General features: G+C 37.2%; 1 protein-coding gene across 2 annotated transcripts in view; it reads right to left on the bottom strand.

The window, feature by feature from the left end:
• Positions 1 to 26184, bottom strand: part of LOC105475458 (zinc finger protein 804B) — a 598392-nt gene extending 572208 nt beyond the window's left edge. Inside the window, exons 1-2 of one of the 2 annotated variants that reach the window (XM_071094784.1) lie at positions 25872 to 26184; positions 24279 to 25421 (exon numbers count right to left, since the gene is read on the bottom strand). In XM_071094784.1, the coding sequence (XP_070950885.1) occupies positions 24279 to 24386 (108 nt within the window). In that variant the 5' untranslated portion in view covers positions 24387 to 25421; positions 25872 to 26184. Of the gene's footprint in view, positions 1 to 24278 lie in introns of both variants that reach the window. The other variant, XR_011622116.1, reaches the window with a different exon arrangement.
• Positions 26185 to 26787: the final 603 nt, after the last annotated feature.

Genomic DNA, 26787 nt, shown 5'->3' with positions numbered 1-26787 from the left:
GATAATCTTGGACTTTAAAGGTCTTGAGTGATGATGTGCACAGCTCAGGAACAGCATGTTGTCTTCTTAATAAACATTTGCTTAGATAAATAATTGCACTCATCTCTAGAAGAAACCTAGCTGTGCAGAAAGTGAGTTGAGAATATGTGTGAGCTCTAATGTTACAGCTCAAGCCTTGGGTTAATACACTGCTATTTCCATGGTCAAACTTTTACAGTTAATTGAAGATTGTCTCCTGTGTTCTATATACTTTATGGATCAACCACATTGTATTTATAAATTTTGCTCTGAAATTTGGCCCTTATCCAGGTCACTTCCTTTTTTGCCCAGTTAGGGCATGCTAGCAAATTACAAATTATAATCAAATCTCAATTTTCCAAACTAATGACTTTAAAGAGCAATAATGCATGATCCAAAATGATGGTGAATTCATGAACCATTTATCTCTGTAATGTATATTCATTAATGTATATTCATGAAACTTGTAATGTGTATTCATTAAATGTGTATTCATTAAACTTGACTATGAATACGTCTTATATGACACGTATAACAAAATGATAAAGCATTTCAACCAAAATGACCCAAGGGGCCTTGGAAATTTTTCCGACTTCTCTGTTCCCATTTCCCACTACGTTCTACCGTTCATATCACGTTTTATGTTGCAGTAACTTCTTAGAATAAACTAACATATCATGTTTTTTAGGATGGAAGAGGCAAGAAAGTTCAATCTACTCTTTTACCATTCCTGTATTATTGTAACGATTCTCTGCAGCTATGTTTCTCTTTCCCTGTTTATCTAAATTATCTAAACATTTTTATTCACAAAAGTGAAGACAGTAGCATAACAAACCTATTTACCCATCACTCACCTTCTACAATGATCAGCATCTCTTTTCAAAATGTACTATTTTTAAAGAAATGTAACTATCATACCTCTAAGATATTATGTATGAAGACATCACACTAAGGGAACTTTTAATACTGTCTATTCCAGCCCAGTGTCTCAATGAGGAAAATGAAGCAAGTAGAGATGTGCCCAAAGTCACAGCACTAATCAATAGGAGTGTGGAAGCTAGATGTAGTCCCCATCTTTCTCATTCTCCCCTTGAAATCAGGACTACAATTCTATGGCCTTATTTTGGGTATAGAATTTTTACCAAAATCCACATATTACTGTTACTTTCTACAGTCTCACAAAGCACAAACGACATGCAAAAACTTAAAGTATTTATAAGTCTGGCACTTTAGCCACATGCCTATTGGGTTGACTTATTGGGGTGAGGGAGCTGAATGATGGACTGTAAGAGATAAAGTTTGAATATTTTTTAACCAGGATGATTTTTATGAAGGTACTCAATATTATCTTTGAATGAGATGATTTCCACAGTTTCTATATTCCTTTTACCACATAAAGGGAAGGTAATTATCAGTTTGACATTTGCACGTTTGGCCTTTTTTTGAAAGTGCCAGTGTTTCTGTAACTGAAAAAATATTTAGGGATCTCACATAACATTGAAATAAGTATAATGTTTCCCCCAAGAATCCTCTTGTACACCAATGCTTATTTGTGCGATAATTCTTAGGAAGACCACTCACCCATGCCTGCTGCTAAAGATATTTACACAGAGGACTGTACCATATCAGAGGAGCTGGAAAACCACAGCTAAGCAAGTTCTACTCACAGAAGCACTGTTTCTTTTTTCTCACATGACCTTGTTCTTCCTGCTAATACTAACCAAGTGATGGTTGCATAAACATAAGTAATTACTTTACAAATGACAATAAGGCAATGTTTGCCCACTATGTGTTTCTAGAAGCATCAAAATACCTCTTTGATGAAGAAGACTCCTAGTTGATTAATGGAAATAAAATGCCTGTGTAAATAAAATTACATACATTTGCATATTTGAAATATGGAGAGATGGAGATAGTAGTGTATATAAATACATGTGCATATATGTACATATATGTGTATATATAACTATATTGAACTAAAGAAACCAATTAAAATTCATAAAATGGCTCCTAATCAAGTGGAAGAACCAGGGATTTAACTATCAGTGTTTAATAGTGCCATACAAGAAAGGCTTTGCGTAAATAATGCAGATTATATCTATTAATATTAATGCCCCTCCTCTGATCTCCTTCTGATAGAGCTGCCCACGAATTTTTCTGAGCGTCTCTTTCCATAGCTCCCTGAGTGAGATACAGATGTGTGATCCTGTCACCCTCTTCTCCCCAACCCAATCTCTTTTTCTCCCCTTTCTTGCCCTATTACACCACACACACACACACACACACACACACACACACACACACAAGCTGGAATAGTTACTACTTACAAATGGGTGTAGAAAGCCCATTTGTAAGGCAGCAAATTATGAAGCTAACATAAGAGCAGAGATGAGATATTTGGAAATAGACTGTAAACAATGAGTCACCTCAGCTCCCAATTTCCTTTCCCATCTTGGCCAGGGCCTGGAGACGTTTTCTACCCCTGAGTCTTCTCAATCAATTAATTCTTTGTTGCTTTAGTCAGGTAAAGTGTTGTGGAGTTGTCTCTTGAAGTCATAAGAGTAACCTGAGGATTTTTTCAAAGCAACCTACTCACACATAGCAGAAAGAATCCCAGGTTTCACATTTGAGGATCTGTGTTCAAATCTCAGATTTTCCACTCGCTAACTGAGACTTTGAGTAGTTTGTTTAGCCTCTGGGTTTCAGCATTTTGCAAACTGAATGAGCACACAAATATTAAATACAATAAATGATATAAGAAAATAATCAGCAACTCCATAAATGTTTGTTGAATTAAGTTGTGTTTGGCATATAGTCTGTTGGCTGACACGTTCCATAATGCAGTTATGATGATCAGCTTTGTGACAAGGACATAAAATGGTTTGAATTCTGACCAGTATCCCTGGGTGACCTCAAGAATGTTAGTCCAATTAGTTAAGCTGCTGATATATAATGTCTCTGCAACAAGGAGTCAGTAGGCCGAAGATACTCTAGAATATGTCTTAGCAAGACAAAGCCCAGGGTAAGTCCTTAAGCAGGCTTCTACTGCTGCTCTTAATATCCTCGGGAAGAATATGAGCTACACTTCAATAAACGCTTGAATGCCAATTCAGATAACCAGACCCTGATCATTTAATTAACTTCTATTAGTATGCATTATGGAAACCCTACTTATATTCTTCAATAATAATGTGAATATCAGAAAATTACCCCACTATTTCAATTAAATGGCTTAATATACATATGAAGGATTTTTTATTGTTATTTTAAAGAACTCAAATTCTAAGATTAAAATAGACTTGTGTCGGTTTTACAGGGTTTTGTTTCCATTATATGTTTCTAACAAGAAATTGGTTGCTTAACTATATGTGCCCAAAAGAATGAGATGATAATACTACTGTGCCTTATTGCCTGATGTATAGTTTTTAATATTCATACCTATGAACAGAATTAGTATATTATAAAATAAGTAAAAGTACATAATGATAAGGGAATCAAAATACTCATTTTTATTTCTTCCTATGAAGAAAGATAACTAAGAGCTTTCAAATTATATCATTATTTGCAGTTTATGTGAGATAAAAGTGTTGAAAAGTATTTGCTTCACTTTTGAAATGTTACACACTTTTGATGTCTTTGGGTTCTCAGAAAGTGTCTTTATAGTTTTTTGTAATTGCCAATTAGAGTCTTTACCATTAGGCCACATACAGTGGTTTACGCCTGTAATCCTAGCATTTTGGGAGGCCGAAGTTGGCGGATCACTTGAGCTCAGGTGTCCGAGACCAGTCTGGGCAATATGGTGAAACCCTTTGTCTACAAAAAAATCAAAAAATTAGCCAGGCATAGTGGTGCACCTGTAGTCCCAGCTACTCACGAGGCTCAGATGGAAGGATCACCTGAGTCCTGGGAAGTCAAGGCTGCAATGAGCCATGATCATGCCCCTGCACTCCCTCCTGAGTGACAGAGTGAGATCCTCTCTCAAAAAAAAAAAAAAAAAAGGCTTTACCATTAATTTCTTACTAAAAAATAGGGTCTGAACATCAGTTAATTACGTGTACATATTAACTGCTGAAGATATGAATATGTCTCTAATTTTTAGTTTTTTGAGGAACCTCCAAACCGTTCTTTTTAGTGAATGTACTAATTTACATTCCCACCAACAGCGTACAAGGGATCCCTTTTCTCCACATCCTCACCAGCATTTTGTATTCCCTGTCTTTTGGATATAAGTCATTTTAGCTGGGGTGAGAGGACATCTCATTGTAGTTTTGATTTGCATTTCTCTGATGATCAATGACGTTGCACACGTTTTCATATAACGTTTATCTTTTAATTTTGTTGATTATGTATATACCCAAATTTTACTTTTACTTAATATTTACATTTTAACCCACTCTAATCAACCGATATTGAATGAATGAATGACCAGTTGGACAGTTTATTGAGTATCTTCTAAACCCATAGACCCTGCAGCACCTTAGGGCTATCAAATACTTGGATAAAGAAGACACTGATCCTGTTGCTGGGGGAATCCAAGAAAGGAGAACAGATATGTGAACCAACAATCTAAATGACATTATTCTGTAATAAAAGAATGTGAAAATTTTCATGGTGGCACAGAGAGAGAATAATAGTCAATTTTCAGAGAAGTAGTTTCACATTTGAGCTTTGTAATTTGAAAGCCCTGGAATGAATCCCCAGCACTCTGCCATGTAATGTCGTAAAATGTAAAGTTAAAGTTCGAGTGTTTCATCTTATCTACAAAATGAAAGATAACAGTGTCTCCAGCTTAAGGTTGTGTTAAGGATTAAATATGACAACATGTGAAAGGCTGACTTTAACACTGTATGTCTGGCATACAGTGAGTGCTTCTTGCATGTTACTCTGATTGTGAACTGGGCACTAGGGACACATTTAGTCACCAGGGAAGCTTCACAGAGAATATTCACAGGAGTTACTAATGGAAAAAGGAGAGAACAGACAGTGAGCCAGCCATAAAACCTTCCTCATCCTCTGGCCTCAATGTTATAAATCCCGGGATTATTCATGAGTTAATATTGGTTCAATAATTTCATAATGTTAATGGGCACAAAAAATCCATGGAATACTTGTTTAAAATGCATAGCCCAGGCCCCACTCCGGATATTCGGATTCATTAAGTCTAGTGTGAGGGCCTAAAATCTTCAACTTAACCCCGTTTAAACAACAATTGATGGAGATGATCCCTAAAGCCATTCTAGCTTGATTTTATTAAAATTAAACTGCCATACTTGACATGTCATTTAGTAGTCCTTTTTGCCATCTTTATATCTCAGAATCAGGGAAAAGTGACACACATACACAAAAAGTACTTACTTTGATTACTTTTAAATAACACAAGTTGTCCTCTCTCTAGAATATTCAGAAATTTTAAAACCCCGATTTTTGAAAATGAAACTGGGGAGCCATGAGCAGAAAGATCAGAAATGGACATTTACCCAATATTTATTTGTTTAATGTGCACTTTCCATGCTAGACTGCACATTCCATTGGAGCAGACAACATGGGTACCTTATGCACATCAGCTGCTCCACCAGCCAGCACAATGCGAGGCACCATTAATCAGAAGTACTTTCAGGGTAATGCCTGCATTCCTTGGCAGGATATAGGAGTGGTAAGAGAAGTGCAGGGCAGGGGTAGATTGGAGATATATTTAGGAATGAAAGTTAGCAGTTTTCCCAATCTAATGAGTGACTACAGAAAAATATTCTCAAGCTTCAAGCCTTGGCTGCTAGATGAAGACAGTGTCCCCAACCAAGGGGGAAGCATGTTTGCTGGAAGAGTAATTTTGTTTTAAAGATTATGTGTTTGAGATTTCTAAGGAAAACGATAGCCAGTGAATAACTACAGATGTATATGAGTCTAAAATTCTGAGATATAGTAAGCAGAATAATGCTCTTCATAGATGTCCATGATCTGAACCTGTGAGTGCCGTCTTATATGTCAAAAGGGACATTATAGGTGTGATTAAAACTAAAGATCTTAAAATGGGAAGAGTATCCTGGTTTATTCCAGTGGACCCAATCTAATCATGAGTTCTTTAAAGCAAAGAGTTTTTCCCACTGCAGAGAATCATAAAGATGGCAGCATGAGAGGAAGTTGCTAGCTTGAAAATGGAGATAAGTTGCAATGAGCCTAAGAATGTGGGAAACTTCTATCTAGAAGCTGGAAAAAAACATTAAAATGGATTCTCTTTTGAGACAATACCTCTAGAAAGCAGGGCAGCTGTACGTATAACTTGATTTTAGCCTAGTGATACTGACCCACAGAATAGCAAAATAATAAATTTATGTAATTGTTTTCACTAAATTTGTGATAGTTCATTACAGTAGCAGTAGGAAACTAATAGATGAGGTGTGAGTTGAACATAAATATTTGTACCCATTCTTCAGATTTCTTTATAAGAGATATATATATACATATATATTCAGAAAATAATTTCCTTCATTAGTTAATGCCACTTCCTCTCAGTTTCTGCAATCTTTTTTTTTTTTTTTTTAGATGGAGTCTCACTCTGTCACACATGCTGGAGTGCAATGGCGTGATCTCGGCTCACTGCAACCTCTGCTCACAGGTCTCAAGCTATTCTCGTCCCTCAGCCTCCAGAGTAGCTGGGATTACAAGCACATGCCACCACACCTGGCTAATTTTTATAATTTAATAGAGATGGGGTTTCATCATGTTGGCCAGGCCAGGCTGATCTCGAACTCCTGACCTCAAGTGATCCATCCACCTTGGCCTCCCAAAGTGCTGGGATTACAGGCGTGAGCCACCGCCCCCGGCCAGTTTCTGCAATCTTATATTAAATGGTCTAAATACAGTGCTGGGTATTTGTCTGATAGCATTCAACTCTATTCTCACTCTTTCTACTTTACTCTGGGACTGCATGCCTATAAACTGCTGGCTTGAAGCCAGTAAAGTACCTATCCCAGATCCCCTTGCCAGCTGGTTTCTGGTTGGGTCTTGCAAAGGAAAGGACTGGTGGGAGAGTGGAAGTTAGGAGAAGGAAAGAAGCCATGATTAATTTTCTTCTGCTTCTGTGTCCAACTGCCTTAGCATCTTAGCACTCATGAGTTTTGGTGGTGGCAGAAGCAGCACCAGGCTAGTGGTTGCCTCTCTATAATATAAGCATCATTATGGCAGGAGCCAGTGGTTGTAGGCACCAGTCGCTCACCTGTAGCACCAGTCAGTGAGTTCAGTAGCACCAGCAGGACTGTGAGCTCATGGATGCCTGCAAAGCAGAGGTCAGGTGGTTTCAGTAGCAGCTGCAGCAAGCCCAGGGTACATGCTTGTAAGGTCCACATAATACTGCTTACACCACTTTCCCCTTTTCCCTTCCAGTTCTAGGTGCAATAGTGACTTCCTGCAGTTACTAATCCTGGGTAATAACAACTAACTCCTTTCTCTCTGTCAGGCTTTTTAACACATCGGTAAACAATTCCTTGGTATTGGATTCCCTCTGTTTGAAAAGCTAAGACTGATTTCTGACATCCTGACTAGACACTGATACACATGTTTTTGCACTAATATTTCCTTATTTTAACTTAGGAAGTGAACAGGGTGGGGGTGGGGGTTTATGAGTACTAATTGGGATTCATCAGAATTTCCAAAGATGTAAGACATTTAAACAGTAATGAGGTTGGATGTTTACCAGCACAGAGACAGTAGTTTTAGATTAAATATCTAGCCTTATAGAAAAGTGGTTAAAAAAAAAAAAAAGTCCTTCCACATGGCAGCAAGTTCATGAAAACAACTGGTCTATTTAACTCAATTTGCTCTGACACACACACACAAAAAAAAACCACAAGAAATAGAAAAGCCACTGCAAAAATGTATCATTATCTTGAATTAAAAGCAGTACCAGGAAAGTAGGGCACACTGGACATTTTTGTATTATGAGAGTTGTGAAAACACTGGGCTGCTATTTGCAACAGTTGTGCTCAACATAATGCTAACTGGCCCTCATGCCTGAACTTCTTTTCCCAAGAAAAACCAGCTACAGTATAATGCAGTCTGATAGGGCCATCCAGAAGAGCAACAATGTCAACAATTTGATACAAAAATGTTAAGTTCCCCGTCACTACTGAGAACATTTTAAGGGGTCATGGAAACCTGCTTTTGACAGAACAAGCCAACTGTGATCAAAGTAATCATCAGCTCCTTTCATTGTACACTTACTACGTGCAAGACCCTGTGTTAAGCCTTTAACATTAATTAGCTCATTCACTGCCTGCAAAGGCCCTATAAGACAAGTAACACCACAAGTGAACAACCTGAGCCTCATAATGGTAAAGTAGTCACACAGCTGGTCAGAGCTAGAATGGAAGGTCAAACCAGCTCAGTCCAACTCTAAAGTCAATACAGATAAGCACTTCTCTGTACTTAGTATGAAAAGGGAAAATTTCCGTGTTCCCACCTTAAAATTGGAGGGACAACATGCAGAAATGCATGAATGAAGGCAACTTACATACATAAACTATACCACAAAGCCCTACACATATCACAATTTTTATTTTCAAATTTTAAATAAATATAGAAAGATACAACCTTTGTTACCAAGCAACACTGGAAAGGACTCATCTTTTAGTGGCCATACATGCTTTTCAGGAATGAGGAGAGTCGCCTCGTCTGTTGACTCTTATAAGGAGAGAAGAACTGAAAATTAACTTTATAGAGCTATACACAGGAACGGATCCTGAATTTACTGCGCATGTAACTAAATTAATGATGATTCAACTTTGGAAATCCTATTTTCTTGTTTGTAAATTATTTCTGATTTTCGTTTGAAACAATAACAACAACAACAACAACAACAACAACAGTCATGGTTACCTATCTCATTTGGCAAAACTGAGAAGAAGTAAGTAGAAAAGCTTCTGTCGGGACTATGGAATGGTCATGTTTAGTTCTGTAGTTGGATTAAAGGCCATATGTCTATCTACTTGAGGTGATTTTCTTATTTCCTTGTTACATGGCCTACAGGATCCTGCATGGTTGGTCCTCACCTATCAGCCTTTGCTTTCTTGTTGCCCCTCTGCCTCTGAGCCAACCTCCAAAGAGCCATTCCTTGGGTCTGACTCAGAAGTCTAGTCCCAGATAGCTCCTCCTCATTCTTCATGTCTCAGATTAGGCATCATTTACTCTGGGAAGTCTTACCCAACTCTAGGACTAGGTAGGGTCACCCTGTTATAATCCCTCTTTAGCATCAGTTACTTATCTTCACAAGAATTTTAAATTCTGATACATTTTTATATAAGGTATTAGGAAATAAAAATCTGTTTGTTGCCTATCTTCCTTAGTCTCCACTAACACAGACAGCATGTCTGTTGTGTTGACTTCACTATCACCAGTACCTATAACAGTACTCAGTATACAGTAAGGACCCCAAAATGTTTGCGAAAACTTACTATCTGAATTCCACCAGCTTCAAGTCATAGCCATAATCCCCCTGAGAGATTTTCACTTGGAACCTTGGTGACAGGGTCTTCCACACAGAGCAGCACAGAGCTCTTCCACCCAGTGCGCTTTCCTTTAAGTCCTCATTTCTCTATTAGGAGCTTCCTTTTGGTGGTCTCCACAATTTAGAGGGCCCTAAACCTATCCCATCAAAGCAGAACCTTACAGCAACACTCATCTTCAGCTCTCATTATTATTCTCTTCAGTGATCTCCTGCTTTTTCTTTCAGAGACCCAACACCTGAGGTATTAAGAGAATTGTTTCCAGATCCTTTATTCACATTGAAGAATAAATACTTAGTAGGATGAATAGATATCTCCAATGTATATTTGCATTTAGCAGTATCTAAATTGAAATGTCTGCCATTGACCACCAGGAACAGAGAATTCTCCATGGAGTAGAAACAGAACCTTCACTATGGACAGGGGCCAACTGTGCCTCTCTTACACACAGATACCCAAGGAAAAAGAGGTACTTAGGCCCTCACACTAGACCAGGTCCAATCTAGTGCTCTAATGCTTTCTTTCCTCTCAGTCTTACATCTAGAACATTCCCTCAGCCCCTCGCTGCTCACACTTTTGGTACTGGCCCATAGGCTGCACCCCACAACCAAACTAAGAGGATTAACAGGAGCCCTTCAATTGCTGTAATCCCCTTGGTCACTTGGAGGTAGCTGAAGTTTCAAAATTAGAAAAAAAAAAACCTTAAAAACAAAAGAGCAAAATTGAAAAGTCTCTAGATAAAAATTTAGAATTGTATAGCTCTAAATTAATTCTAAACTCTGACCTAAGTGCTTTGTGCATGACTCAACTGACCCATGACAACAGAGGTAACTATCTCAGTCCATCCATTTCAGATGCCCCTTACCTCACTTTTTTCTTTTTTCTGTTTTACCCAAAGGAGTTTGGTCACTCATACAGTTTGGATATTTGTCTCCACCCAAATCTCATGTTGATTGTAATTTGTAATGTTGAAAGTGGGGCCCGGTGAGAGGTGATTGGATCACAGGGGCGGATCCATCATGGTTTTGTGCTGTCTTCATGATATGAGTTCTCAGGCGATCTGGTCATTTAAAAGAGAGTGGCATCTCCCTCACCCCCTTCTCTTGCTCCTGCTCTGGCCATGTGACATGCGGGCTCCCACTTTACCTTCCACCATGATTGTAAGCTTCCTAAAACCTCCCCAGAAGCCAAGCAGATGCCAGCACCATGCTACCTGTAAAGCCTGCAGAATCATGAGCCAATTAAGTCTGTTTTCTTTATACATAACCCAGTCTCAGGTATTTCTTTATAGCAATACAAGAACAACCGAATACAGTCATTTATCAAAGTGGCGTTATTTCCCAGGATTATTTGGTTTATGGGAAACATATCTTCTCTTCCCACAATGTGATTTATCATTCAGTTTTGCTACATGGCCAGCAAGTGTCTGACAGACAATATACTCTTAAAAAATACTTGTTGAATATATGATTGATTTACTGACTGACAGAATGAATGAATGAATGAATGAATGAATGAATGAATGAATGAATGACTTTGACTCCCCAGTTTAAATATTTTTGTTTTTAATTCTAGAACTATTTGGCTTCTTCCAGATGACTCTTCCTTATCCAGGTTTCTGCCATACATACTGCTAATTCCTGCTTTACTCTTTAAAGTGGTCCTCCCCTCCTCCTTGAGCACTTAGCTCAGGGGAAAATTTCTTGTGCTTTCTTGAATGTAGCCACTCAGGAGTTCCTGAGGCCTGAGCTCCCAAAGTCACTTTAACATTTTTCATAAACACTGCAAACAGAATGAAACTAATACATAATCAACGTTTAGAGATGGAATTAATTGTCAGTGTATCAGATAGCTAATTTAATTACTCCAGGTAAGACGTATGAATTTTAAACATGTTTTAGAAACAGCAGCTGCTTCCGTTTCATGGTCCATCTAAGTGTTATTCAAATCAAAGTGTTCGGGGCTTATGCCAAAAGCACCTTTTCTGCCCAGATACAGAGGAAAAGGAAGAAACTTTCACCATTCAAGACCTTTCTCCCACCTTTAAATAAAGTAGTTCTGCTTATGTCTATTTTGCTGGCTCCTAGAATTTCCTTTGAACAAAGGATATCATAGCTTTAAAAATAAAACAACCACTACCTGAAATATACTGGTCAAGTATTAGTGAGTTGTTTCCAAAAAGGGGAGTAAGAAATTTTGAGTTTGCAGTTCCTTCCTTGCCTCATCAAACACAGCACTCATCAAGATCAGAAATTAAATCATAGGGCTAACCTAATATTTGTGACTTAATGAAGAATTTAGAACTTCATGTACCCAAAGTTGTCATACAATGAGATCACATGTTGTATTCCAGTTACTACGTATTTGGTTTACTTCTAAGACCTTCAGACTTAGAAATGCTTATATACTATGTAAATCCACCCAAGGCCACTCTTTATGAATATTTTAGGCCAATTATCATTTCTCTTTAACTGTGCTTTCTCACCTTCTGTATTCCCTGTGGAAGACTGGTTTGCTTTATCACTCCAGGGGTGGAATGCATCCTGATGATCATAGAGATTTAAACACAGTGATATACAAAAATGAAAACAACAAATCCATGGTAAAGTGACCTGCTATTGGAAGAAACAAATAAAGAAGATTTATTGTTTTTTAGTACTTTTCCTTTAAAACACAATTTCACAAATCTTCTTTCAATGGTGATAGGAAAGCAAATCATCAGTGGTGGTCACCAAGGATTCTTCCAGGGATATTATACATACTTCCTAAATGTATAGTATGTAGCACATGAATATTGAAAGAAGGACATTAAATGTGGTTTAAAATACATGATCAATTCTTTAAATCTATTTAAATTCATTTAAGTCAACATCGTTTGGGCTTTATCTACAATCTTCTTGGCAATAACCCCGTTTCCATAGTGACAAAAATTTGTATTTTATCTTCATGCATGCTTGTGGAAGTATAACAACTTTTGTAATAAAGTTTACATATTATTTGCACATAAATTTCATTTTGTGAAGTCCAAGCTACAGGTTTCTTTCCTTTAATCATTTATTGCTGTCTTGCCATTACATACATAAATCACATGTCCTCTCAAATAATGACAACTCAACAAAGGGCCATTCCTAACCACTTGCAAAACAGTTCTAAATCTACATGATAATCAGATCTTTGAATATCGACATGTGATATTAAGGAAAAGATAATGAAATACTTCACAGATGTCACCCTTCATATAATATATGTGTTTTATTAGCATAAATCCATTCATTTTTGCCTAATAAGTATTCTGTTATTTATTTGTTTCAAATGGTTAGTAAGTTTGCTTTGGCCAAAGTGAAACAGAAAAGTGAAGCAACAGAGACATTGTCCAGTTACCTATCAACACCAAGAAATGAGGGCTTTATTTCAATAGTTTGCTGTCAGTTGAGCTGCAAATATGTGTGTTATTTACTAAAATTCCTTTTAATATTAATTTTTAAAATAAAGCTTCCAGGGCCTGTACTGTTCTCTGTCTACATTCGTGGCATCAAAAAGCTATACACATATGATTAGTGATAATTTAATATATTATTTTATTCTTGAATACAAAAGTTAAAAATAACTTTCCATTTATATGCCACTATGTCCAGAATAGAATTTTTTGTTTTATGAAATTATAGCTATTACTTCAATTCATACATCACATTTTATTTAAAACTAATGCTTTTTTTCCCCTAGGAATTCACAAATCTGCAAGCGGAAGAGTAAAAAACCAAAAGAGAAAGCCTTAAAATATCCCTTTAAAATGATTCAATTTTTCTGTTTACTCTCTGGATACAGGATGTAGATGGTATGAAAGGGAAACATCTGGGTAAAGTAGGCAATACTTAAAAATGTGAACAGTGTTTTTTCTTAATATATGATAGTGTTGTACTGAGTTTACCACCTTATCAAGAATATAAGAATCATCAGTATATTTCAAACCTGCACTACATTAAAATGTGTAGTAAAGCATTTTGAGTTGCATAAATTTCAATTTATAAGGAAATAATGCAAGTGATACACATTGCTTAGGATGTTCTTTGTTCTCACAAATGTTTCAGTCCTTTTTATGTCTTAACAATGAAATTTACCAGCTGTCTCTGAATATTTAAAGGGATATTATGTTGAACAGAGAGCTTTTCTTGTTTCCCTACACTCTTGCTTCAAAAAGGCACACTGAAGTCCAGTGAGTAAAAGAAAGAAAGAGGAAGGGACATTTGGGCAGAGATAGGAGACTGGCATTAATTCATTCATCTCACAGGAGAAGAAATCACCTTGATAAGCAGGGAGCTCCCACACCATTGGAAATATTCACCCATGTTAAGGTTGAGTGTGGTTGAATTAACAGACTTACTGGCTTAATGCAACATCAATTTATCATCTTATAGTCCTCTATGTCAGAAGCTCCACTGGACACAAATCAACACGCTAGTAAGGCTGTGATTTTTCTTGAGCCCCTATGGGAGAATCCATTTACTCGCCCTTTCCACATTCAAGAAGTCACTTACACTCCCTGGCTTGTGGCTTCTTCCTCTAACTTCACACCCAGAAGCATAGCATCCTCAAAGCTGTCTCTCTGACATTCATGCCTGCCTCTTATGCCCCTTGTGATTATGCTGGACCCCACCGTGTGGTCCAGGATAATCATCTCATCCTCTTTAATTCAATCGTAACTGGAAAGTCACTTTTGTCATGTAAGATATTGGATTTGTAAGTGTTGGGGATTCTAAGATAAACATATTTGGGGATATCATTAATCTGCCTACCATAGTGATATATTTAAAATATAGATCGGTAGGCGAACCTAGATTGCTAAGGGTCTTTCCAATGTTTATACTCTATAAACAAGGCAAATAAATTACCTATCTAATTTATCAGATAAAAAGTTTATTTGGATTAAGAAACTGACCATACCAAAAAAACAGTTTCTCTTCACTCCTAAGAGCATCACTATCTTTCTGTATGTCCACCCTAGTTGACTAAATATTTTAGATAAAATTTATTGTTTGGAAGAAGACCAAGCTTCTCTTACAGACTGTGGTCCCATCCTAACTGGTCCGAGAAGGGACAAGTGCTAACAAAACCTTGCTGAAAAGTATGTGACTGATAAATTCAGGCAATTGGAGATTCTTAACAATTATGCAACAATCACCCTGTGGCTTTTCCAGGATGTTGCTATCTCAAAGGCTACAGTGGTCGTTGGTCAAGGAATTATTGTCTCTCTTTCAAAAAAAAAGAAAAAGATTAAAAGACGCTATTTTTCCTTCTTCTCATGTACCTCTTATTCCTAAATAGGAAAGAAATGATCAAGTTCCTAACTTGTAATTCATTTATCAGAAGCTATTAAATATGCCACCAATGAAAAAATATGGCTTAACTAGCTCATGTATGAATTACATCAATTTATATATACCAGTCTTCAGTTTCTTGTGGCCTTCAGCAAAAGATGTTCTGAAATGCTACATAGAATAAAGCACTCTGCAAATTGAATTGATAGGAGACACTAAATTATACTTAAAGCAATTGACCAAATGATCTTGTTAGATCTTAAAGTGATAAACATTGCCATGAAAACAGTGACCACTTAATCCATCAGTAGAACAGTTTGCATTCTAAAAATTTCTAACTGGGGGAAAAAATCTCTATGGAAAAATCTTCTTTGTGGACCTACCACCAGGACAAAAGGGAACATATTTATACTAATTAAATTTCCATTGAAATGTATTTATTTTCTATTGAAATCATTAAATTAACTAAGACAAGGAAAATTATCCCAATTGGAGTTTGATAAAACTTGTTGGAAGTTTTCCCCCACTACAACATCAGGTGTATATATGCATGCATACATATCAACACACACAATCTGAGTAATAATCATTGTTAATGTTTACCGAACACTCAATGAATGTCAAGCAATAGGCTCAAAACACCATACTAGGAACCATTGTTCCCCACTGTGAAGAAGTTAAAACTGAAGTTAAGAGAAGTTATAAAATTACTAGTCAATGTTGCAACTAGAATTTGAAAACAGGCAGTTTAACTCTAGGGCCTTCACTTTTGATCCTCATGTGATATTGTCCCCCTATCAGTGGCCGAAAGTAATAATCAAAGAGTGAAATACATTTAGGTATAATTTATCATAGAAACTGAACACATAAAAGACAGTATTTGTAAGTTTTGTTTGTTTGTTTTCTGAGACAGAGTCTCACTCTGTCGTCCAGGCTGGAGTGCAGTGGCGCGATCTCGGCTCACTGCAACCTCTGCCTCCCAGGTTCAAGCGATTCTCTGGCCTCAGCCTCCTGAGTTGCTGGAATTACAGGCTCATGCCACTATGCCCAGCTAACTTTTTGTATTTTTAGTAGAGATGGGTTTCACCATCTTGCCCAGGTTGATCTCAAACTCCTGAGCTCAGGCAATTCACCCACCTGGGCCTACCAAAGTGCTAGGATTAAAGGCGTGAGCCACTGCACCCGGCCCAATATTTGTAAGTTAATGTTCTTAAGCCCTAAATATATACTTAAGATTTCCTTAAATTTCACTAATTTCCAAATAAATATATAGGTAAACTGTAGAGCTAGCCCCAATTTTCTGGAGGCTTCTTGCGATGACATTGCATAAGAGGTAGTCACAGCAATTCATTAAGTTTAAGTGGCTTTTAAATCATAAGATAAACATTAAAGTCAATGACTAAATGGAAATTTCCAGTATTCCTCATACCAGCTACACTGTTGTCAAATATATCAGTGGCAATGTCCTGAATGATGAAGGATCTAATAATACATTGTTCATCATTCATTTTTATTCACACATCCGTTCATTCAAACAGATATTTATTGAGTAAAATAAAGTAGAAGCTTTGCAGACATAAGGATGACAGCAGACTTACCCCAAGGATTTCAATGAAGGTGATGGAAATTGATGGAGGTAATGGCAGGCTATAAGAGATGCACTTGACCTGTGAAAGGAAACTCAAGACTAAACTCCTTAGTTAAGACTATAAGAATATACAAGATATGGCCCCACAAATGAAGGATAAAAAAAATTGGGGGGCAGAGGGAACTGCCTGTGCAATGGCAGAAAGGTCTGCAAACATGTCATATTCAAGAACTCTTCAGTATAAGCGGACAACAGTAGAATCATGTGGAATAATAAACAGTGAAAGCTGAAAATGTAGGTGCAGGCTGAATCATGCACCTACACTTAAAATATTATTCAAGTTTTTAAATAATGTGAATGCAACTAATATGGCCACCTCCATGCCTCTTCGTTTCATATCAGATGAAGGAAAGGAATAGGACAAGTCTAATTTAAGGCATGCCTCTATCCTCTCTGTCATTTAAAAAAGAGGCCCCATGGCCATTTTTGTTTAGAATATGGCATTTATTTCATTCACAAAAAGAAAATGCATATAGCCTTTGCTTGCCAAGGAAGACGTTAGAGAGTATAATTATTCACAGCAAAATAAAGAACTGGAAGGGACATATGTGAGTGGAAAGAGGAGAAGCTGACTGTATTTGTCTGGTGCTGAGGAGTACACAGGACAAGTGAAGTGCTGAGTAATAGCTGTGGGAAGAAGGGCAGGGGAAGAACACTGGTAGGTGGGTTCTGAATGGAGATATGGGGAAAGCTGTAAATTCTGAACTAGAGATGAAAGTTATGTGTGCATGGTGAACAGGGGAGAAACTTGTAAGGTTGGGTGAAACAGCGTTCAGAATAGCATAGTTCTTAACATTTGCGAGGGCTAGTATCTCTGGAGTTAGAAGTATATGCCAACATTTATGTGTGAACCAAAAAAAGATATTGAAAAACTTGATAATTATGTGAATGAAATGAATAAGGATTGATGGCAGAAGAATAGAGAGGAAGAAGATTTTTTAAGAAAAGAAAAAACTGGCAATATCCGTTTCAAAATAAGCTATATTCTGCCTCTTACACCCACACAAAAGTGAAATAAAATTTGCCAAAAGGAAATTGCCAATTGTCAAAGAAAAAAGAAAACTGGCAGTCCTAATTATACTTGCTAGAAATGAACAAACTGAATAATCTCTATGAATCATTCTCATTGCTGTCCAGTGCAAAATCCTGAGTAACATCCTTACTTTGGATATTCAATATTTTATTATTGATTTACAACCCAACTTGTTTTCACAACAGATCTAAGTCATCTGAAAGAAGCTTTATACATTAAAACAGCAAAATATAAATGTAAACATAATGAGAGCCATTGTAAATAAAATAAGAGCTGGACTAGGAACAGGAGATGAGCAGAAATGGGTATATCATGTTGCTTTTAAGGCCAACATCAATCCCTATCCCTTTGCTAAGTCACAGATTTGTCTCTTCCTCCCAGCCAAAAAAGAAAAGAAAATGACTCAACAGTATAGTTATCCTTTTCTGTGAAAAGAAAAATATATTATCAGTTCTTCAGAAGTATTAGTTTAGAATTTAGATATCAAATTTGAAAGAAATAAGAGATTAGTCGAATACATGTTATCTGAGTGCTATCTCAGGAAAATTAATATCTTTAGCGAATATTTTAAAAAGCAAATCAAAACCCCCTTTTCTGTATTATTTATTTATTTTTGAGACAAGGTTGCCCTTGTTGCCTAGGGGCTGGAGTGAAGTGACCTCATTATGGTTCACTGCAGCCTTCAGCTCCTAGGCTCAAGCGATCCTCCTTCTTCAGCCTTCCAAGTGGCTAGGACCATAGGCATGAGCTGCCACGCCCAGCTAATTTTTGTTGTTGTTGTGGTTAGAAATGGGGTCTTGCTTGTTGCCCAAGCTGGTCTAGAATACCTGGCTTCAAACTCTGGCTTCAAGGGATCCTCACACCTCTGCCTCCCAAAGTGCTGAGATTACAGGTCCTTCTCCAATTTTTTTTTTTATATACTTTTATCAGTGACAGACTGGATTAAGAAAATGTGGCACATATACACCATGGAATACTATGCAGCCATAAAAAAGGGTGAGTTTGTGTCGTTTGTAGGGACATGGATGCAGCTGGAAACCATCATTCTCAGCAAACTATCGCAAGAACAGAAATCCTTCTCCAATTTAAACACCATATATTATTTTTTATTTTTTGTCTTCAATAAGTTTAGAGTGTCTTAGCTACAACTGAAAATGCTGTCTAATGTAGGAAGCAATTTATTTTTCCAGAATTTCCTTCCAAGTTTAGTAAGTACTTCCAAATCAAGAGATTACATAACTTGGGAATTGGTATATCGCTATTATCACTATAACTATACTTTTTCTTGAAAACATATCAAATATTTAATTTCTCTCTTCAGATCTTATTCTCTAAGTAAACCTGATTTGTAAAATCAATCTACAAAAGGCTTTTTCAGCTGTCATTTTATAAGAGTTACTTGAAATTTTATGAAAAACTACATTTGTTACATTCCAAAGGCATTTTCAAGCAAAGCAGCATTTTTATTTCAATTTTAATTCAGATTATTTCTACAAAATATGTTCATATATACCAACGAATTATGAAAATGTGTATTTTGAAAAAATCAACTTCACGCTGAAAGGCACTTGATAGTTATTTGAAATATATATCATTCTTCTTGCTCTTTGCTTCCAACACAGCCTAAAACCCACTGGCATTTCAAGCTTTGTTATTACTAACACATAAAAATATGTATTTTAGTGCCTATGTGTTATACAGAAAAATTTCACAGTTACAACTAACATAATGTTTTCTTTTAAGCCACAAATAGTTAAGTTCTATGTTAAATGCCATGCACATTTAGCCTACCCATGATACCAACATGTTTCATTTTTATTTTAGTTCCAAATTATGGAGCAGAAACTAAAATAGAGTTTATTTTAATCATATATCTAAAAGAAACTAATCAAGGTATATAAGCCCTCAAATTTTAATTATGAAATAAATGTAGTGTAATCTAATATAAGCCACAAATTATAGCACTCAAATACCTATTTGAGTCTTCTTACTATGGAAACTTTCTGAAGTCAAATAAACACAAATTTGTTTAGGTTCTGGAAAGTACCAACTAGCATAAGTGCTAACTACAAAGTTTTTGAAATCAGTTAGGGGAAAGAAGAAATGATTGTAAAGGCAATGAGAAGAAAGGAGGTTGCTTTATATGATACTTGACATATAAAGAGAACATGTATTATAAGAATTGTAACGAAGTTGTCTTTATTGAAAACATCTGAAAGTTTCAACATCAAAGGCAGTATTACGTATTCATGAATTCAAGAAGAGGATGCAGGTGACTTCTCTACAGGAGGGCATGTCTTCATAATTATATTTGGCACTTGAAAAGTACATCACTTTGAGAACAATTTTGAATGTCTTTAATGTGTATTTATTAAGCATAATGAAAATATACACAATCAGATATTATAGGCATTTAAAAAAAAGGACAAGGGCTTGACTGCATTCATTTCCTTATTTAAGAAGTTCTCTGGATGGACGCACCTTCAAGGTAGTTCATCTCTTCTAGAACTTCTTTCATTTATAGATATATACATTTGTAACTTATCAAGGGAATTATGTAGATTTTTGGTCCATTTAAAATGCTTGTTTATTTATATTCCACATCCTTCTAGTCTCTATGGTGCTCCCAGGAATAAGCACTTCTTAAGAAATGTAAACTTATCTAAACTTCAAAAGAGTAATAATAAGCTAAATATGTACCACAGATAAAATACATATCTACCATTATTATTAACATGTAATCAATAGGTATCCCAAATTATAGTCTCACTATTAACCACACTACATTCAAATATAAACTTGAGATGCTATTTTAGATTACATAACTAAAAATCAAGTCAAATATATTTTTCTTGTTACATAGAAGATATTTGTTTTATTGAATTCAAATGTGGTGATAGAACTTAGAAGTTCATGAACACTGAATTCATCTATAGACTGTTCTTCATGAATAGCTTAATTATTGATTAAGTTATTAAATTTAATTATTAAACTGAGCAGCCACCTCTTCAGAGCAGACCATGTGGACTGGCTTGCTGGGTCCCCTAAGTGCTCCCAATTATTAAAACAAAGTTTTACCATTAATATCTTTGATGGTAGAAGACTGTATAATATATAAATAACTTATTTGACTTGAGCACAGATAGCAATGTGTATCTATCTATCTATAATGTGTGTATGTTTATCTTATAATGATTTTTAAAGTCATCATGCAGTCATATTATTTTAGAGGTTAGATAGAATAGGGGATAAGCATCATAAATTGTGGTAGAATTTAGAAAATGCACAATTTCTAAAAATAGAGACTTTTATCATTAAGCACCATAAAATCCTCTTATTTTTCTTTTCTTTTACTTTCTTTAATATATCCCTGGATTTAAAGTAGTATAAACTATCTCCACTCAATTATTCGCATTTTAATTAGGTTTAAAGAGCAGTATGCTATTTTTTCACACACAGTCTCTAAAAAGAGGAGAGATGCAATAGATAAAATACATTACCATGTTTTCGCTTTGAAGATAGAAGCTGAATTTCACTCTGGGATTTTCAGTTTACTGATCTGTGAAAACTGTTTGGGGGTAAAATGCTTTATTTCTCAAATAACTCATTAAGAATTTATTATAACAATTCCATGTAATGATTCAACATGTTTTCTAATGAAATCCTTTGAAATAAATATATTCTTTTTTACTTTCAGCTTAATATCATATATTCAGATTTTACAGACATGCGATTTGAACATAAATGTACACAACTACTTTACCTATATAATTGAAGAATTATGTCTATAGGCAAGTGAAATGTTTTATCCATAATATCCAGGTATATTTATATCAGAACTACAAAAGAAGAAATCCTTATTATGTTGAAAAGGGATTGTAGCTTTCTCCTTTCTGTAGCAGAGGTAGAAAGTAGTCTTAACCAATGATTTTTTTATTGAATATTAAGACCATGTTCTACATGTAAACAGTTCTAATAAAACAGAAAAATGTGGAACAAAATTAATAGGAGAGACACTTGGATTAAAAGGGCAAGGACCAAAGTTAAAGTATTGGAAAGCTTAGTGAAAGTTAGTTAAGTCAACTAAGAGTATCTCTATACTAAATAAACTGAGTTCCAGTGAGTGGAAATAATTAAAGTCATTGACGTAGAGGTCAATTTTAGGTCATTCCTGGCACTAAATTTGAAAAAAAAAATAATGTCAGAGTAGCTATGTTTTTTAAAAATAGATGAATATATTTTATGGATCTCTGAGTTTAACATTTATACTAAAGGAAAAAAATCAACAAAGTTATGTCAACCTGAAAATAACTGGGGAATGTGTATTGCTGAATAAAAAAAAAAAGATCTATAATCACAGTTTACAGTTTCATACTTTGCAACTAATTAATAAAGAAGGCAAACATACATTTGTCTAGATTAGGAAAGTTTTCAAATGTGTAAAGGTCTAAGGTCCAGAAGGTAGTGATCCATTTCAACTTAGGGAGAAAGGTTAAGTGTTATGTAATGGGAAGAGGACCTCAACTTGTTGGAAGACTCATCTCGACAACCTGCCAATGACAGAGAATGAATAAACACAAATTTTCACACAGTGCCCAGCTCACATGAAAAACTATTCAAATATTGAAAAAGCCATGCAAATTCCATAATAAAATGTAAAAGAAGACCAAGTAAATCAAATAGTGTTGAGAAAGTACATACATCATTTAATTTAGATATTTTTTGATGATGCATATGTAATTTAAGTACATCCAAATGTGTAAATTAATATTGGAGAGAACCTTCCAGTGAGTCAAAGTGTAGATCCTAGATAGCAAAGTTAATTAATTTGTACTTTAGTAAAAACCAGCCCAGCAGTGAATAAAAATAGTGCCCTGTGGGTGGGGAGTACCTGATGAACCCTGGTCAACCAGCACAGCCGTGTGGTCAGTGGGCTGTCTTCTCCCATCCACATTCACACATCTAGTCTCTATAGTGTCAGTCAGGCTCTTGGGAGATGACTGACCAAGTGGGAGAGAAAGGACACTTTTTGACTGTGTAACAGAAATTCCTCTGCAAGCCCTACAGATTTGGGAAGATGAACACCATAGTCTAACCAACTTGAAAAGAACTAAACCTTGTAAGATTATGAAGCAATTCTCCCTTTATACTGAGAAGTCTTGAGGCACAAACAGTACAATGCACTATCCAATTTAGTTTTCCATAACCAAAAGGAGGGCGAGAAAGACAGGCACAGAGATTACCAAAGCGTTGAAAAACAATACCTGTGAGAAAGGCGGAACACTGTAGGTTTTCTAGATAAAATGGACCTAAAGAAGAATGTAAAGGATTTAAGTTTGCTGTAAGAAAGGTTCTCCTGGCACTGTGCATTGTTAAACATTAAAGTGATTTGCTGAGACTGCAGGAACTCCAATTCTGAGAATCTTTAGAAATGGGAAAGATTCAGACCTGCCACTTAGAGGGACTGAATGTGGGCTTTATTCGACTAGAACTCTGCAAGTGCCTGCTAACCCTGTGAGTTTAATTGTTAAGTACTCATATAAACAGTATTTTCCATCTAACAGTTCTGACTCAGTACTGTATACAGTTGTTGGGGGGAATAGTTGCAACAATCCACTTTTTGTAGTACATAAAAGCATGTGAAGGAATAATTTGTCATGAGGAATCCTAGTGACATCTCTAGGCACTTGTACTTTCTGATTTTAGATTTCTCATGTAAATTACATATAGTATTTATTAATAATCAAAGGTTTTTATAATATGTTGCAGTTTTGAATAATTCATGCTAATGAAGCGTTAAGCCATGATGGAAAATATCAACCAAACAAAAATTAAAATTGGGCAATTTCAGTTTTCCCTCTTGATATACAGACTTAAATACTGTTTTTTATATTAAACCTCAAAAGTTGGTCTTTAAGTTTGCATACTTAGTCACTAGTAATCCAAAATTTATATATATATACACATATACACACACACATACACATTCACACATATTTTCTTGAAACACATTTGGAGCCTTAAAACATTATAGTATGTACCAAGAAATGAATTAATAATGGGTTTAACTCATATAATCTGGATGAAATTATTTTATAAAAAGAATATGAATAAACTGAATAGTAACTAAATTGAATAGATTACTAAGTTAAAAAGCAATCACTCTAATTGCATGTTAATATATTTGTATATTATACAATAAACTATCCAACTCAGATTTCCATAAAGAATTCTTTTACTTCCCCTTAAAGAATGTGCATAGTTGAGCATTAGATACAATCAAGTTTTCACTACCTATACCTTTCCTTTTGCCAGTGATTTGAGGCAAAATCTTTGAGTTTTTCTCATAAAGTAACAGTAGCATTATTAAACTAATCTCAGCTGATGACTTCACAAAGCACATTATAACGTGCCAAACTTTCTACACTGCCCAAATCAGCAGATGCATAAGTTGACATAGCACAGAGGAGCTACCTTCAGAGCCCTGCAGTTAACTGCATTCAGTAAATATTTACATCCGTAGCACTATAGATCCTACTGACTGGATTGAAAATACACACACACATGTAAATACACACCCCTCTCTGTGTCACAGTCTGTCAATAAATCGTATAAATGGACACGATGTATCTCCATACCTATGGATAAGGTTTACGTTTTACATGTCCACCACCTACTCATTGTATCAGGATACTATCTCTCAATATCTTTTCGTTTGTGTTGAGTTGGAACGTTTGTGTGTGTACGTGTGTGCGCGCGCACATTACCGGAGAGGGAGATCCGTTCTTGCAGAGGGGTCCCCTGAAGACTCCTTTAATGCCCCGGTAGTGCCCATTGCTGAGATGTCTCGAACTGATGACCAGGTAACAAGCCATGTGGGTCCGGGCGGAGGCGCAGAGTCTCAACTCCTCACCAGGCGACCAGCCGTGGAAAGCGGGCGGGTTTCTTAGCAGCAACAGCGACTGCCACCTCCCGAGAAGAAGTGGCCAGCAGGACGCAGGGGGAGGCGGCTGCAGCGCGTCCCTGCTCCGCGCCCCGTGCGGGGCTCCTGCTGCCGACAGCTGCAGCTCTGACACAGGCGGTGGCGGCGACAGCACAGAGCACGGAGGGGACCCGGCGAGCCAGTCCACATGCTGCTCTGACGAGGTGGCTGCTCAACCGCGGGCCAGCGATATATTTATTTAAGGACAACTTCCAGGGTCCGCTAGGGAATCAGGAATTCCCCCGCCCCTTTCCTCCCGCCCCCTGCCTTCGCGCCTGGCGCCTGCCCCGGGGATGCTCAGGCGCGGGTCCCCATCGTCCGGTCGGGGGTGTCCTGGACTGCGGGAGGCAGTGCCGGGATCCAGCAGCGGCCGCCGCCGCCGCCGCTGCCGGTGCTGGGAGAGTGGCTGGGAGTCCTTGGGAGCGCCAAAGCGCTGCCCCCGCTGCAGTCGGGAGAGGGCGGAGGAGGCGACGGGAGGGCCGGGGTGAGGACAGGGAGTTGGGGACGCGGCGACCTGTGCTTGAGGAGGGCAGTTAGCGCTGCAGCTGGGAGCTGTGGGCTCGGGGTTGCCCAGGAGGCTCAGGTGTGCTGTCGGGCGAGGCCAGGAGGTGACAGCTGCCGTGGCGGCCGCGGGGGGCTCTCGGGGCTGCGGGACCCGCCTCTACCACCTCCCGGCCTCAGCCGCCCAGCCCCCCCGGCCCACCCCCGCCCCCCCGCGCGCGGTTCCTCTGCCCTATCTCTGAGTCAACTTTCTGCTGTGTTTGGGAGTCACCTGGGAGGACTGGGGAGGCGGTGGTGGAGGAGATGGGCAGGAGGAGAGCGTATTCTTTACTCTTTCGTTGCCTGCTGGCCTTCAGCATTTCTTCAGCGCTCTGGCTGACTACGGCGTTGGCAGAAGCAACAGCTCCCCAGCCGGCTGCAGAATGAGCTGTGCAGCCACAAATAGGGTAGACGATTAGATGTGCCATGGTAGGGAACGCACGGACGAGGAAAGTTTTGGGCAGAAAACTTATATTAAGGTATAGAAAAGAGACATGCATGCGTATATGTGCGTATACATGTACGTACCCAGAGTTATGAAGATTCACTTACAAGCCTTTCTGTATCTTTAACGAGGCACATATTTTTGGTCTGTGTAAGACCTCTGTGCTTTCAAAACCCCCAACAATCACCCCCCTCAGAAGTGGTTTTTAACGGACGTTATTTCGTTTACCGTAATTTAAGCCACCAGGGAGCGAGCTGCACTGAGAATTAAAAGACCTGTGCAGAAATGTGCTCTGAAAGGAGAAGATAGCCCTCCCAGAGCCTGGAGACACCCTGCAGTGTCCTCCACCCCACAGGTTGCTGAATGGGGTTCTGCAATCCATCTCTGCCTCACCTCGCCTTGTCTGTGCCTGGGAGAAGGAAAAGGTTCACCTCCTCTCAGTCTGTTGCTTCAGTGCTGGAATTGAAAGGTTACCGCCAATGCTCTGAGTATTCTCCCCAGGATTCTCCTCTCCTGTCTCCCACAATGCCCCATTCGCATCCCGGTTGAGATTGAGGACCTCTCACAAAAGCAGAAACAGGTTAAAAGAAAAAAAAAAAAACTGTTAATTTAATTTTTCCTATTCAGGCAACTCATAAAATTCTTAAGCAAAAAGGAACAAAAAAGAATCTAATTACAACTTTTGTAGCTACCCAATAAAAGCTTGACTTTTTGCTTACATCATTACAATGACTTAATATCCTTAATATTTTATTTAAAAAATACATAGAAGTACATCTACTTTTAGATAGATTTTAAAGGTTTTAGATAGTTTTTTAAAGTGTTTGCAAAGCTTCTGAATATATAAGGTAAAAATGCCAGTTCCTTGCAAACCTTCAGAATAAAAATTACTGAAACTGGGATAGTGCAATGTAAATATTGTAGGAATTGTTTATTTTAAATAAATTGTTGGTTTATTTTGAAATAAAAATAAATTTATAGAGAAGTGGCAGTAGATGCAACAGATCCATCTTCTCCTTTCTATTGATGTATTTAACATCACATCAATGGCGTGTTTAACAACATAGTGTTTATTCAACTTGCAGCTGTAAGGTGTTTCCTGAAGCTGAGAAAAAGTAATATTACTCATGTATAGACATTAGATATATTTTATAGCAAGAAAATAATGTATTTGCAAATAGTAAACTTCAAAAATTGGTGAAATCTTGACCAAAAAATGAATAAAGTGGAATTTTTTTTTTTTTTTTTTGAGACGGAGTCTCACTCTGTCGCCCAGGCTGGAGTGCAGTGGCTGGATCTCAGCTCACTG

The sequence above is a fragment of the Macaca nemestrina genome, chromosome 4 (genome assembly GCF_043159975.1).
Source record: "Macaca nemestrina isolate mMacNem1 chromosome 4, mMacNem.hap1, whole genome shotgun sequence".
NCBI classification, from domain to species: domain Eukaryota; kingdom Metazoa; phylum Chordata; class Mammalia; order Primates; family Cercopithecidae; genus Macaca; species Macaca nemestrina.
The sequence above is the reverse complement of the archived record's forward strand: the minus strand, read 5'-3'. Positions and strand labels throughout refer to the sequence as shown.